Source organism: Lipophrys pholis (genome assembly GCF_963383615.2).
Source record: "Lipophrys pholis genome assembly, chromosome: 8".
NCBI lineage: Eukaryota > Metazoa > Chordata > Actinopteri > Blenniiformes > Blenniidae > Lipophrys > Lipophrys pholis.
Genome location: NC_137630.1, coordinates 2,486,256 through 2,502,125, shown reverse-complemented (window position 1 = coordinate 2,502,125; position 15,870 = coordinate 2,486,256). Strand labels below are relative to the sequence as shown.

At 47.0% G+C, this 15,870-nt stretch overlaps 1 protein-coding gene across 1 annotated transcript in view; it reads left to right on the top strand.

The window, feature by feature from the left end:
- myt1a (myelin transcription factor 1a) overlaps positions 1-15,870 on the top strand; it is a gene marked incomplete at its 5' end in the record, with an annotated part of 37,791 nt that overhangs the window by 19,301 nt on the left and 2,620 nt on the right. The window contains 13 exons of the mRNA XM_080469997.1: positions 1,217-1,330; positions 1,417-1,634; positions 2,045-2,247; positions 3,900-4,124; positions 4,232-4,380; positions 6,565-6,627; positions 7,383-7,451; positions 7,807-7,869; positions 8,329-8,412; positions 9,751-9,972; positions 11,086-11,177; positions 13,793-13,896; positions 14,001-14,144. Of these exons, the coding sequence (XP_080326123.1) occupies positions 1,217-1,330; positions 1,417-1,634; positions 2,045-2,247; positions 3,900-4,124; positions 4,232-4,380; positions 6,565-6,627; positions 7,383-7,451; positions 7,807-7,869; positions 8,329-8,412; positions 9,751-9,972; positions 11,086-11,177; positions 13,793-13,896; positions 14,001-14,144 (1,750 nt within the window). The remainder of the gene's footprint in view (positions 1-1,216; positions 1,331-1,416; positions 1,635-2,044; positions 2,248-3,899; positions 4,125-4,231; positions 4,381-6,564; positions 6,628-7,382; positions 7,452-7,806; positions 7,870-8,328; positions 8,413-9,750; positions 9,973-11,085; positions 11,178-13,792; positions 13,897-14,000; positions 14,145-15,870) is intronic.

The following is a 15,870-nucleotide window of genomic DNA, read 5'->3' as shown; positions in this document are numbered from 1 at the left end:
GCCCGTTGTCTGCACACACACCAACACACTGACAGAGCAACACACACTGACAGAGCAACACATACTGGCAGAGCAACACACACCAACACACTGACAGAGGAACATACACTGGCAGAGCAACACACACCAACACACTGACAGAGGAACATACACTGACAGAGCAACACACACCAACACACTGACAGAGCAACACACACTGGCAGAGCAACACACACCAACACACTAACAGAGGAACATACACTGACAGAGCAACACACACCAACACACTGACAGAGCAACACACACTGGCAGAGCAACACACACCAACACACTAACAGAGCAACACACACTGACAGAGCAACACACACCAACACACTGACAGAGCAACACACACTGGCAGAGCAACACACACCAACACACTGACAGAGCAACACACACTGGCAGAGCAACACACACCAACACACTGGCAGAGCAACACACACCAACACACTGGCGAGCAACACACACCAACACACTGACAGAGCAACACACACTAACAGAGCAACACACACCAACAGAGCAACATACACTGACAGGGCAACACACTGACAGAGCAACATACACTGACAGAGCAACACACACCAACAGAGCAACATACACTGGCAGAGCAACACACTGACAGAGCAACATACACTGACAGAGCAACACACTGACAGAGCAACACAGACTGATAGAGCAACACAGACCAACACACTGACAGAGCAACATACACTGACAGAGCAACACACACCAACAGAGCAACATACACTGACAGAGCAACACACACCAACAGACCAACACACTGACAGAGCAACATACACTGACAGAGCAACACACACCAACAGAGCAACATACACTGGCAGAGCAACACACTGACAGAGCAACATACACTGACAGAGCAACACACTGACAGAGGAACATAGACTGACAGAGCAACATAGACTGACAGAGCAACACAGACCAACACACTGACAGAGCAACACACACTGACAGAGCAACAGACACCACTATAATAATATATGTGGTTTGACAAAATCTAGTTCTGTGGAAAATTGGAGTCAAATCTTTAAATTCTTAGATATTATATAAATACTTCATTCTGCCCTGCCACTACTAACACGTACTTACTCGACCCTCTCAGTAACCAAACATTGCCTAAGGAGCTGTGAGGGCTATTGTTATTAAACTGCCCCTCTGACTGTGCCTCCCCACCCTTCAGTCTGTCCGGCTGCCCCATCGCTGCAGCAGCCAAGCTGAACAAGAGCCAGGACAAACAGGTTCACCTGCAGGCTTCAGCCAGCGAGCCTTCTTCCAACTCTGACCGAGTGCTCAGGTGAGACACAGCTTCCAGCTGGGCTGCTGCTCAGAAACCTCTGGAAAACTCTGCAGGGTGAAACATGTCTGCTGCCTCTGCTCCAGGCCCATGTGCTTCGTGAAGCAGCTGGAGATCCCTCAGTATGGCAGCTTCCGGCCCAACACCGTGACCACCACACCTCGTGCCAATCTGGCCAAGGAGCTGGAGAAATACTCCAAGGTGTCTTTTGACTATGCAAGCTTTGATGTCCAGGTGTTTGGGAAGCGAATGCTGATCCCCAAAACCCCCAGCACAGCTGAAACGTCACCGAAAGCCTTCAAATGTAAGACGCACACACATACATGCACGTACTCCCGAGCACAAACACACACACATGCAAATGCACACACATACATGCGCACACACATGCACCAAGAAACATATGCACAAGCACACAAATATGCACACATGTAAGTATCAAATAAATATCTGATACTGATCAGTTTAACTTTGTTGATGAACTCATTTCACCTCATGAAGAAAGTCACAATGCAAATGAACCTTTGTGGCAGTTGATTAAAAACATTTTATTATTTTTCAACAGTATTCTAATAATATAACTGTCTTTTTTTCTGTTGCAAAATATACTTTTTTAGAATTAAAGTCATCATTATTTGTCATTTTTGTTTACTTGAAGTTTTTTTTTAGGTTTATTGAAGTATCGATTCCCCCTTGTGTTCCCTTCATCCACAGCAAAATCATTCCCCAAGTCGTCCTCGCCGAGTCACAGCATGTCTGCAGGCTTCTCCAAGACTTCCTCCTCCAGCAGCGCCTACGACTACAGTCAGGATGCAGAAGCTGCCCACATGGCAGCGACAGCCATCCTGAACCTGTCCACTCGCTGCTGGGAGAGACCGGAGACCCTCAGTACCAAACCCCCCGAGGCCAGCGCCAAGGTAGGACCACCGCTCACGTCGCAGTCTGACCAGGAGGCCAACAGTTTCACTCCCAGGAGTCTGAACCTGGAGCGCTGAAGCCACATGTGACTCTCCTCTGGAATGCCTCCATGAAGCTTTTAATGAATTCAATTCAATTTAACTTTATTTATATAGCGCCAAATACAGCACAGTCTTTTCAGGGCACTTTTACAGAGAAAACTAGGGATGCACCGATACCAGTATCGGTTTGATCGGTATGACACCGGTACCACTTTACGGAAGCATGCAATTTACGGCACTTAACTGCAAAGCGCGGGCGGCCAGACACTGCCGTGGAATGAAAAATGTCTTTATTCTTAAACAAACAGAAACTAAAAGTCCAAAAAGCTCAAAAGTCCTGTAGTCATGGGAGCAAAGGTCCACGGCACAGGAAAGCTGCAGCTCGAGGGCAAAGACACAGACTTACTAAACGCAGCGACACAGGAAGTCTCACATAGAAAAACAGATGAACCCACAGACCGAGCACACAAGACAAGTTCCTTATATACTAAAAGCACCAGGTGCAGCTAATCACACTCAGGCGCAGGTGAGAAACATCAGGGGAACAGCAATCAGACATGAGGGGAAACCAAGGAGCCCGAAGCAAGAGACACGCACAAAAACACCAGAACAAACATGAACCATGACATTACCCTCCCCTCAATGGCCTGCTCCTGACGGCCCAAGGTCTGTCCAGGAGGGAGCAGGTCTGGATGGAGGGCACCTCTGGAGGTCTGGAACGGGGGTGACCCCGACGCCACTGGGCCCCCTTCAAAAAGGGATGAGACGAGTCACCATCACCTGGGACCCCGCTGGAGAAGTGGCAGGGCGGGCTGCCAACATCGTCCTGGGCCCTTTTGGACCAGCGACGAGGAGGGCCGCTGACGCCATCGTCGTCATTGCCTTCCTGGGCCCTCTCGGACCAGTGGCGAGGCGGGCTCACGTCTTCTTGGGCCCCCTCAGTCCAGCAGAGAAGAGGACCAGCTGGACGGGGACTGGCTTTAGGAGCTGCTTGGCGGGGGGACAGAGTTAGGCCACGTTTACACACACACAGTTTTTAAAAAAAAACGGATATTTCCCTCTCTACCATTAAAAAATAATCTTAATTTACACGGACCCACATATCCACCTGGCTCAGAGCTGCTATGAGCAGCCAAACCTGTAGGGGCCAGTGTCGCAGGAAGCAGGAAGCCATGACAGCCAATCAGAATCCTGGAAAAAAACAGGACGTCATGAATTGTGACGTAAATGTCCCCCTCCCCGCCTTTAGAAGCAAACAGAGACTCAGATTTTATCCAGATCTCCAGTGCGGCTGGAGTTTTCGGGAATCATCGTTTGTGGTGAGTCGGAGCTGCTTGATGTGTAAATGTGAGGCACAAACGCAGAGAAATATCACAGTTTTTTCAGATCCCCGGGTACGAGGAAACGTGGCCTCAGACATGCACAACAACACCAGAACAAACATGAACCATGACCCTCGCTGCCTAAAACAGTGCAGTGAAATGGAGCTGCCTCTACTTAAACTGGCTTTAGCAGCCAGAATACTGCGTGTGTTCGGTCTGTTCCCCCAGTGGTGAAAATGTCTCAGTCAGAGATAAATGTCTCATCTTTCTTACTATGGACACAAACAGGAGTCGGACATCGAGGTGGACGAAAACGGCACCTTAGATCTTAGCATGAAGAAGGCAAAAAGAGATGGCATGCAGTCCCCGGAGCCTTCATCATCCTCGTCTTCCTCCTCTCAACACGTGGGGGCCAGCGTGTCTCAGGGCCAGTGGGAGGGGCCTCAGCTGGAGTGGGAGGGGCCACTGGACTTCACCAAACAGAGTGGAGTCAAAGAGGAGGACCATGAAGAGGTACTGATGCCTCCCTTCACGTACCTGACGACCCCCCCCCCCCCCCCCCCCCCACCCCACCCCCCACACCCCCACCATGTGTCTTATCATTTGCTGCTTGTCTTCAGGCAGAGTTCACAGCTCCGTCCTACACATCGTCTGAAGCCGAGGATGATGACCAGGACAACCTGGAAGACAGGAAGTACCCAGGAGAGGTCACCACCAGCAGCTTCAAAGTCAAGTTCCAGCCCAAAGACAACAAAAAAGACATCTTGATGTAAGTTTTCTTCTCAGACAGTGAGGAAGTGGTTAACACTCTTACCTCTGGATTACTGAATTTCTCTCTGGGATTAATAAAGTCTTTCTATTCTATTCTATTCTATTCTATTCTATTCTATTCTATTCTATTCTCCTGGCAGAAAGGTTTGAGACTTGGACAGTTTGCATGTGTTTCCACTGACAAAAGTTGTGGATAGTACCGAAAGTACCATAGTCGACAATTACCAGTTTTCGTAACTCCTTCGTTAAGGTCCCTAGCACATGGGTACGGTTCCATAAGGAGGAGCGCAACGCAGCCGTCTACTGATTGGTCAGTGATGGTCGTCACTTTCGGCTAGCCGCAATATTTAACTAGATTGTCCTTGACCTTCGCCAACGCAGCATATCGATGCTAACCACTAGCGGAACAAATCAGAGCCGGGCCGGGGGCGGGGAACATGACCGGGCCCTTTAAACCCAAATAGTAAAGCTCATCATAATCATTTTACAACATACACGTGCCTGCAACAGGGGGCTTACAAGCTTCAGCACCACGAAGAGCAACTATGTCATTTTGAAGTCCATCAAATGGACATGAAGTAGAACAAACCAAGAGAACAACAAAAAACTAAAATGTAGTAGGCTACTACATCACTAATGCCACATTTCCACCGCACAAAAAGTGCAGGGAAGGAACGGAGCGGTTCGGAGCGGTTCGGAGCGGTACGGCAAAGCAGACCCTGACCGAAATTTGGATTGTGTTTCCACCGCAGAGGGGAGGGTTACAATGTAGGCGGAGTTTAGAGCTCCACAGTAATCTCAGCCGGGGCTACAGATCTGGACCTTATGAATCCTCTGTTGTTTACACCCTCCACTTTGCACTAGTTGTTTAGTTATTTTAGTTGTAGTTTTTTGCAGCCACAGAGCTGCAGCTGCATCTTCCGTCTTGGTTCCTAGAGAGCGAACGCCGCCCCGGCTTTGTGCCACCGGAGCCACTCTGGTGGCACAAAGCCGGTCAGTGCCGGTGTCACGTCGCTGGTTGTGACGGCTGCAAGTTCAGCATGGAGGCAGAGATCGCGGACGCGATGCCAGGACAGACGCGAGGAAGGACCGGAACGCCGGGGCGCCGGGACGCCGAAGGGCCGGGGCGCCGGGACGCCGGAGCTGGTCCGAGCCCCGGTCTCCCTCCTTCCTCGCGTCTGCTCTTTAGGGACCAACATGAAAGTTGTGCAGCAAAAAACTAAACAAAAAAAACAACCAGTGCAAAACTGAATATGTGAACAACAGAGGATTCATACAGCCGACATAATTAAATATTGAGGGTGATCAGAGCTCCTCCGGGCCCATGCCGGAGAGGCCCGCCCTCCCCAGCCTGGCTCCCCCGGCTTCCCCGGGTCGTAACTACCAACTAACATCCAAAAGAAGACAGAAAAAGAGCATCTTCCTCCTCTAACGTCCAGATCATAGGGCATCTTCCTCCTCTAAAGTCCAGATTATGGAGCATCTTCCTCCTCTAACGTCCAGATTATAGAGCATCTTCCTCCTCTAACGCCCAGATCATAGGGCATCTTCCTCCTCTAAAATCCAGATTATAGAGCATCTTCCTCCTCTAACGTCCAGATTATAGAGCATCTTCCTCCTCTAACGCCCAGATCATAGGGCATCTTCCTCCTCTAAAGTCCAGATTATAGAGCATCTTCCTCCTCTAACGTCCAGATCATAGGGCATCTTCCTCCTCTAAAGTCCAGATTATGGAGCATCTTCCTCCTCTAACGTCCAGATTATAGAGCATCTTCCTCCTCTAAAATCAGATTCTAGAGCACCTCCCTCCTCTAACATCCAGATTATAAAGCATTTTCCTCCTCTAACATCCAGATTATAGAGCATCTTCCTCCACTAATATCCAGATTATAGAGCACCTCCCTCCTCTAAAATCCAGATCACAGAGCACCTCCCTCGTCTAAAATCATGTTATAGAGCAGCTTCCTCCTCTAACATCCAGATTATAGAGCATCTTCCTCCAACTAACTGATGTAACTTCAGATCATCTAAATGATAGGGCCTGTTGTACATGAAGCGTTCAGTAATATAATACTGTTGGCTAAGTTGGTTTAGAAGTCATTAATGACTTTCTTTACATTCTTGTGCAACAGAAACAAGCAAATCTCCTTTCCTGATGTGTAAGCTCTGCTCTTGGTTGTAGATGTCCGACGCCTGGCTGCGATGGCAGTGGACACATCACTGGAAACTATGCTTCACATCGGAGGTAAGCTCTTACAATATCTCACTCCTACATTTCTAAATGGATCAATAAATGAATCGTTGAAATCTTCTCCATACTGATTCTGATCAGAATTGCTACTGAAGGAATAAATCATCACCATCTTGAAAATAAAATGGCAAAGCATTGTGATTGAGGCAGTATTTGTCTCACTCCTGACAGACGGTTGTATAATGGGGGTAAAACAACCTGATCAGTGTAGCTGAGGATGGAAGTCAGCTTCATAAAGAGCTGCACCAGGTAGAGAAACATCATCTAAAGAATTACTAAGCCCATCAGTTCAAGTAATTAAAGCATATGTCACAGAGAATGAACTAAATATAAAAACATCTTCTTGCGCTTCCATTCAAGCCTTTAAGTGCCGTGTGCACAGGTGTTATATTGTGCTTGTTTCTTGAATAAACGAAGCAACCCCCCCCCCCCCCCCCCCCCCCCCCCTGTTCTCTGCTTAGCAGGTGTAAAAGTATTCCGATCCTGTAGGAACACTGAGTCAGCTTGTTCAGCTGCATTGATAATGGCTGCTGTCATAATCTCTCCAGTGAGGCTGTGAAAGCACAAGCAGGAAAAGCTCGACCTGCATGTGTGAGCGGGAGGAGGGTCTGCACCTTCTAAACTTTCAGATGTTAGTCCCCCCCCCCCCAACCACTTCTCGGTCCACCTCTGGTTCTCTCCTTCACTCACACTCAGACGTCTTGATCTCAGTCTGATTTCTGACGTTCTCTCTCTGACCTGTCTTTCAGTCTGTCAGGCTGTCCTCTTGCTGATAAATCACTTCGGACCCTCATGGCTGCCCACACAGCTGAATTAAAGTATGTGTGCTTTCTCCTGTCTCTTCCCTCCAACATGTTCACAGAGCACTCTGCAGCTCCAGCTCTCTTCCTGCTCCCCTTTACTGCATCAGACATTTCACTCTGTACACTGTCAGCCCCCAGCTGCCCCCCAGTGTCAGGGCCCTGACTGCATCCCTGTGTGTGTGTGTGTGTGTGTGTGTGTGTGTGTGTGTGTGTGTGTGTGTGTGTGTGTGTGTGTGTGTGTGTGTGTGTGTGTGTGTGTGTGTGTGTGTGTGTGTGTGTGTGTGTGTGTGTGTGTGTGTGTTTGTGTGGGTATGTGTGTGTGGGTGTGTTTGTTTGTGTGTGTGTCTGTGTGTCTGTGTGTGTGTGTCAGGTGTCCCACTCCAGGCTGCGATGGATCAGGTCACATCACTGGAAACTACGCCTCACACAGAAGGTTCGAGCTCGTCTTCTTCCTCCTCTCATCAGTCAGCACCAGCTAATGCTGGCCTGTCCAGCACGAGTCTCTTGGGTTAAAACCGTCCCTGAGACGAGCAGACAAAGTGTGAAATTTACAAACATTACCTGAAAGTAACTCCTGTTTCTTAACACTTAACAGATGTATGAAGTAATCATGTTTTAGAGGATTGTAGTAGGTGGTCATTAGGACGATACAACAGGAGTGTAAAAGCTCTCCAGCTCTCAGAGTTTCTGATTATAAGTTGAGAAATACAATGTTGTTTTGATGTTATTTTGCATGATGAGATTTCATTAGAATAACAGACGATTCAAATAGAACAGCTTGTTCTGATTTTGTTAGACTATATTGGATTAAACACACCCTGAGTGGCTACGTATGCATCAGTAAGCTTAATACTGGATTAATAGGTTTGTGTCATCTGTTGGTCTCCGTCAGTTTGTCTGGGTGTCCTCGAGCCAAGAAAGGTGGAATCAAATCCATGCCCACCAAGGACGATAAGGAGGACTCAGAGCTGCTGAGGTGAGCACCCAGAACCCTCGTCCATGAACCCGTCTCAGTCCCGGGTTTACAGTTCCAGAGAGACAGGCTGAAAGACTGTAGACAAAACCCTGAGCCCAGAATCAAAGTGCTTCCTCCGTCTTTCAGAGGGATGGAAATAGAGCGAACAGAGCAGAAGAAATGTTGTCTGATTGTAACAAACACTGCCCTCCTCCCACAATTCATTCCTCAGCATTTAAACTATATGAAGGTGGGGAACATGTGGAGAATCTTGATAAAGAAGTTTATAGACCGTCAGAAGGAGCTGCTCTGTGTCTTTATGGATTTCTCTTTAGAACGTTTCTGATGGAAGAAGTGTGATTTTACATGAGGAAGTGTTTCAGGACCTGCATGAAGTCTGACAGCAGTGAAGTGAGCTGTCAGTGTGGCGGAGCGGGGAGTACACCAGGGATCAGAGCTGAGACCTTTCCTGTTTGCGGTGGTGAGAGAGACGAACAGGTGAAGTCAGGATGTTCTCATGTTCACGCAGTGATCTGTAGTGAGGAGGCAGCAGGTTGAGGAGAACCTGGAGGAGTTTGTATCAGAAGAATGAAGGAGATCAGGACGAAACAGAGAAGACGTGGGAATGTGAATGAGGACGGAGAAACGGTGAGAATGTAGAGAGTGGAGCCAACAGAGAGACAAAGGAAAACTACTTTGAGTCCACTGTTGAACCCAGAGGAAGGAGGAAAAAGGTGAGGAAGAGTAGAGGCAGGAGGACTGGATGGAGATGAGTGTCAGCCATGATCTGTGATAGAAGGTCTGAAACAGAAGGTCTCCAGGACTCTCAGCTCTGCTTTAAAGACAGAGGAGCATGACGAACTGAGGATGAGGAGGATGAAGCAGATGAAGAGGATGAATAGGGTTAGGAGGATGAGGAGGATAAATGGGATGAGGAGGATGAAGCGCATGAAATGGATAAGGGGCTTGATGAGGATGAGGATAGAGGGGATGAGGGGGTGAAGAGGATGAGGAGGATGAGGAGGGTGAATGGGGTGAGGGGAAGGAGGTGGATGAAGGGGAGGAGGATGAGGATGATGAGGAGAAGTCCTGGTGGACAGTTTGCTGTTGAGGTGAAAGAGCAGGTGGAGCTGGTTTGCTCTGGTGTGAAGGAGAGATGAGAGCTGTGTGGATTGAAGTTTGACTCGGAGACTCGTCTCCAGCCACAAAACATATTTTCACCTTCAAAATGAATTTTAGATTTAGTTTTTCTATCCAGACAAGAACGGCATCTGATGTCACATTTCTAGCCGTGTTGGTAGCTGTAGCTGTGATTGGTCCCCGTACTGGAAGCTGTCTGAAGACTTGTCCGGCCTGCAGGTGTCCTGTTCCTGGCTGCGACAGTCTGGGCCACATCAGTGGGAAATACGCCACCCACCGCAGTGCCTACGGCTGTCCGCTGGCGGCTCGGCGTCAGAAGGAGGGTCTTCTAAACGGCACTCCTTTCTCCTGGAAGGCCTTCAAGACCGAGGGTCCCACCTGCCCGACTCCGGGCTGCGACGGCTCTGGGCACGCCAACGGCAGCTTCCTGACTCATCGCAGGTAGAGCGGATGTTTCATTTTTAACGCTGGCGAAGTGAGGCAGTCGGAGTAAATAACAGTTTACTGAAGAGCAGCAGACGATGTATGGCCTGCGGTGGTGGTGATGGTGGTGGTGGTGGTGGTGGAGACACTCCAAGTGCCCCTTTTTGCCAGCTCTCATTTGACTGGGAATGTTTTCAGTTTGAGGAACTTGCAACTTGACAAAGGACAGACTCAAGGTTTGGTCCTTTTCTTTTAACAAAAGTCTTCATCAGTTTTTCTTAATCACATTGACTCAATTCTAGAATGAGACTCAGCTTCTCTGAAGACTGTAGAAACAGTTTGTATGAACGACTCGGCACTGCTGCTGTTGATCGAGAACCTTTCAGAGCCACAACAGTTTCTTCTCCTGCAACAGGAGATCTGGAATCTCTAAACATGGGACTTTTGGTGGACAGTGCTTCTCATGTTAACATGCACAATATACAAAAGCTTTACTGTGGTAAACACACCTGGTGGTCCACCTGGTGGTCCACCTGGAGGTCCACCTGGCTGGTGGTCCACCTGGTGGTCCACGTGCTGGTCCTACTGGTGGTCCACCTGGCTGGTGGTCCACCTGGTGGTCCTGCTGGCTGGTGGTCCACCTGGTGGTCCTGCTGGCTGGTGGTCCTACTGGTGATCCACCTGGCTGGTGGTCCACCTGGTGGTCCTACTGGTGGTCCACCTGGTGGTCCTACTGGTGGTCCACCTGGCTGGTGGTCCAGCTGGTGGTCCTACTGGTGGTCCACCTGGTGGTCCTACTGGTGGTCCACCTGGCTGGTGGTCCAGCTGGTGGTTTCAGATGGTTTGAACAGATGGTTGAGATTAAAATTGCTTCTTAATATAAGTCACATGACCAGACATAGTGTAATTTATTGTCTGTAGAATTCAGACTAAATCAGGAATCGAGGGAGAAAACCTCTGAAGATCTTCGCTCTGAATGAAGGAAGGAAAACAGACGGCCATGGATGCTCCGATCCAGTCCTCCAAAACCACCAAGAAAATTATAGCAAATTCAAAGAAAGCATATACATAGCTGAGGCGTCGCTGATGCTGCCATGAAAGCTTGTAATGGTGATGTGCTGCCTCTCTCAGCCTGTCAGGTTGTCCGAGAGCATCAGCCAACAAGAAGAGAGCCAAACTCCCCGGAGACGAGTACATGGCAGCCAAGTTCCGAGCCAGCGACGGTGAGACACCACAAACCTTCAACAGCTCAAACTGCTGCTGCTGCTGCTGGATGCACATTTAGATTGGAGGCAGATTCATATCGATTTTAAACAATAACATTAAATTAAAATAGAAGCCAAACACACATAAGCAAAAGTGAATTAGCTTAACAATGAAATCTGTGATCTGACCTCCTCACGGTCACACAGAGAGACATTAACATACATTAGTATACATAGCATTGGTATATCCTATAAACCAGGGGTCTCCAACCCCAGTCCTCCAGCCCCTGTCCTGCAGGGCCCCTGTCCTCCAGGGCCCCTGTCCTGCAGGGTTTAGCTCTCCAAGTTTCAACACACCTGATCGCAATGAGGGGCTCGTTATTTGGCTTTGTCACAGCCTTGGGGATGACATCATCATTTTTAGTTCAGCAAAATAGACCTTATCTTTAACATTTCATGCCAATATACCCCCTTTTGAAGTGAGCGCCACCTGCAGATTCAATGATCTTCCTTTTGTCTTCACCTTTTTTCCAGCCTTCCACAGAATTCCTTCACTGTACTGAAATAGTAGGTCAACAACCTGATCTCTACTGGGTTGACAGAAATACTTTTAACACTTACATTCACTAATACTGAAACTCTTCAAGTGGGAACTACTTCTATTAATAATATTCTTTAAATGATTTTAGGGCAGGGATCAAATTAGAAATCATACATCCTCACCTTGGACGATAACCCAGATCACGGAAGTACACCTGCTCAACCTCCCTTAAAGACGGATTGTCATGCATGGACAGGACATGTCAAATGGCCTTTCAAAAGAAAACCTTTCCTTTTCAAAAAATATGCCATCTTACAACAGAGCAATCCATGTTGACAGGTATGTACACAAGTAGCACTATGAAAGGCATACTATGTACTGTGTCTTTAAAAGTGCATTATTATATGGTGAGTTCTACAGCTGCGGATTCTCATGCTGAGAAGAAAAAAGAGGAACCAAGAATAGAGCAGGCGCAGACAAAGCCACCACTCAGTGATTTCATGCTTCCAGGAAGTCACAGTGAGGGACTTTTAATGGAACTAATACACAATATTTACACAATACACAGCGCAAAGATATGCAGCCAGTCTTTCACTGAAACCCAGTGATACATTTAGCAGTTTATGGGTTTAATTTATAGGGTTTGTTTTATGCTGTTGGGATTTTTGTTTGTTCATTGGAAGTAAATTTCTGAAGGTATAGCTTACTAAAGATAATGATATGCACAAGCCAAATAATTATTAGGAGTAAACTGGAGTAAATAGGAGTAAATAATATTTGCAGCTCACTAGCCCTAGACTACTCTTTAGTGGTCTACTGCTAGTGAGCTGCAAATAGATTACTGGGGTAATAGATTACTAAAAGTATGCAGAATTCCAGTTCTTACAAGTAAGTTACTGAAGTAAGAGATGACAAAGGCATTCAATTACTAAAGCAGATAATTGTAATCGATTTAAATAAATTGTTATTTATTAAGGGAGTGACAGATGACGACCAGTGTATCCCGCCCTCGCCCCCAGATTAGAGACATAACAGGTCTGTGTGCAGTCCATTTCAGAATATATGTAAAGACCTATTTAGAACAAACTGTCCACACGGTGCAGCGTTTCAGGAGCCCCCAAAAAGTTCCTTTTTTTTAAACACGGGTCTCAGAGTGGGGAAATTCTAAAACAACGGCTCAGCTTTGAGGTGTGGACGGACAAGACACACACTGTGGAAAACAATGACGTCCTTGCCCCCCCACGGCGGTTCGCAATGTCACCTAACAATGGCAGACAACGTGCTCCAGGTGGCGCTGCAGTAGCTACTGACACTAGTAGGTTTAATAAGGCGATAGGAGCAGGAGCATAGACCTATATAACTCAGAGTTATATAGAAATCTATGAGTAGGAGTCAACTTCTATATTTCTGTGTTTTCTGTGTCTTCTTCTGTATTTTTGGTGTATTTGCTGAGTCACAGCGCCCCTAAAGGCCACACCTGTATTTCCTGCTTATCTCTCGACGTAGCCTGTAGATGTCGCCAAAGATCAGGAAATGGAGATTCAGTCTCCCAAAGCAATGCGCAGTTGGATTAAAACCAACAACTGTAATTCATTGCAGGCCGGCCTAAATTTAGGCACATATATATATATATATATATATATATTTTTTTTTTTTAAAGTGAAATCTTTAGATATCATTGGAGTGTGTCACTTAATGTCCTATAAATGGTTCACAATATTAGAGATGGCTAAAAATCTAAATTTGGAAAAAACAGAACTTATGAAGAGATGCAAACAGCAAAGATGAAACGTATCTTAAAATAAAACGTTGGATGAAACTGTAAGTACATTGTACTGTAGGGAAATTGGCTCCCTGAAGCTTTCAGACAATTAAGAAGAAAATCTGACATTTACCTCACCAATATTATGCAAACATAACTTACTAACGCTGCTAACACCGCTGGGACAGCTAACATCGCTATTTTGCTCAGTTCAACGCAGAAAACAGCTTTTAGAATTAATGGCTGAAGGTCATCGTCTGTTAACATGTCTGTAACCTCTGGTCCTAATGATGTGGCTGTGTTTGACTGTGTGCTTGTTCTGCCACTCAGTCCTGGACAACGATGAAGAGATCAAGCAGCTGAACAAGGAGATCAGCGAGCTGAACGAGTCGAACTGTGAGATGGAAACCGACATGATGAACCTTCACACTCAGGTCAGCTGATCCAACACCTCCAACATTTCTCTCCAGTCCAAAGTAGAGGTGGGACGTCTTCTCTTTTCTCTGTCCTCACATGTAGTCCCGTGTTTTTGCTCCAGATTTCTTCCATGGAGAAGAACCTGAAGAGCATGGAGGAGGAGAATAAGCAGATTGAGGAGAAGAACGAGGCCTTGTTCATGGAGCTGTCAGGCCTGAGTCAGGCTCTGATCCGCAGCTTGACCAATATCCGCCTGCCCACCATGGTGAGTCTGCAGAGGTCACCTTAAATCAACCAGCCACATCTCAAGAGCTTCACATTGTCCACAGCAATATGGAACCTGAACATAAAGAAATAACAATCACATTTAACTCTTGAAAGATTGGACTTTCACAGAGTCAGAGATTATTTCAAATATCAACAGTTTCTAAATCTTCAGATCAAAATAAAGTTTGTTTTTTTAATTGCCTGAGTCAGCAGTTAATGAGCTGAAACATGATGTGAAGAAAGGCTTCAGATCATGCTGTTCACAGTCTATCAGGAACTCTGTTTTATTTTGCCTAAATCACCCCACATCAAACATTCTACCGTCATTTCTCACTATAACTATAATACTTTACACTTTGAAGCCTTCAGATTGCTCGCTCTGCCATTCCAGTGTAAACCTTTCCTGGCCTGGGTGATGTGTTCAGGTGCATCATGTAACTCCGACCTGCTGAGCTCCATGGCTGAAACATCGTCCTCCTCACAATCAACCAGCAAATAACCAATAAGATTATTTATCAACAGAAATAAAACCTTCAGTGTTTGTGTACAAAGTGGACGACCTTTGCGACGAACTGGAGGATATGAGAAACCTCAGCAGGCGTAATAACATCTGGTTTGTGGGAAAGAATACCAGAGGGAAGCGAATGTAGAGACATGAGAAACATGAAGATACCGTGATTCTATGGCAGATTGGACGGGACTACCAGGCCCCTGCACTGCAGCCAAACCTCCGGAAGACACTGCACACAATCCTGTTTCAGTTCCTACAGTCGGGGGACAGACAGATGATCCTGTGAGCGGCGAGGAGTGAAGGAGAGCTGCTGTAGGAAGGCTGGTAGAGCCGAAGTTTGCCTGATTCTGCGAGAGCTGCTCAGGTGAAACAGGAGCAGTTCAGAGAGGGCAAGAAGGCCCTTCGTACTCGGAATGTCAAGTTTGTCAAGGGCTACAAGAGCTTCAATAACCCGAAGCGAGCGATGGACTTCATTTATAGAACGGGAGCTCAGGGACACTTGAACTACACGTGACTTTAATCATGTCATCATGAGTTGTGTACAACAGCGTGGCGGGCGCTACAGCCAGAGGTTCATTTGATAACATCTGTTAAGACGGGTTGGTTGTGGACTGTTCATAACGATAATGCTGATGGAAGTGATGGATGAGTCACTCAGTCAATGGATTTTTTTAGTGGGGGAGGGGTTAGAAGAATATATGTGTACTGGTTTTCTTTTCTCTTTGTAACCTGAATACAGTCATCTAGAATAAATGTGTCTTTCAGCTCCTGCAATGTGAAGGGCCTCGGGCAGAGGAAAATGATGTCAGTGTTGAAGTGAAAACAGTCTGATATTGTATTTATGCAGGAAACACATTTATCCAGGGTAGAGTCAGAGAAATGATGTCATGGAGGTCAGCGCCCGAACACACTGCTTGACACCAGAATAGCGCCATCGCAGTGACATCAGGGCGTCGGAGTGTCGGAGCAGAAAGAAGCAGATTGGTTGGAGACGCAGCAGACTGATAAAGTCCTGTGTCTTTTTATTCAATGTATAAATTAAATATTTGAACAGGGACCTGTCAGAGGCTCAGTGGACTTTGTCTTGTGTCCTCAGTCACTGGAGGTGGAAGTGGTGGGTGGAGGAGGGCGTCTGTCTGTAGCAGCAGAACTTCCAGAGTGCATGACCGTACCAGAGCATCCACAGTGCCGCTTTACCAACGGCTGTTTTTAT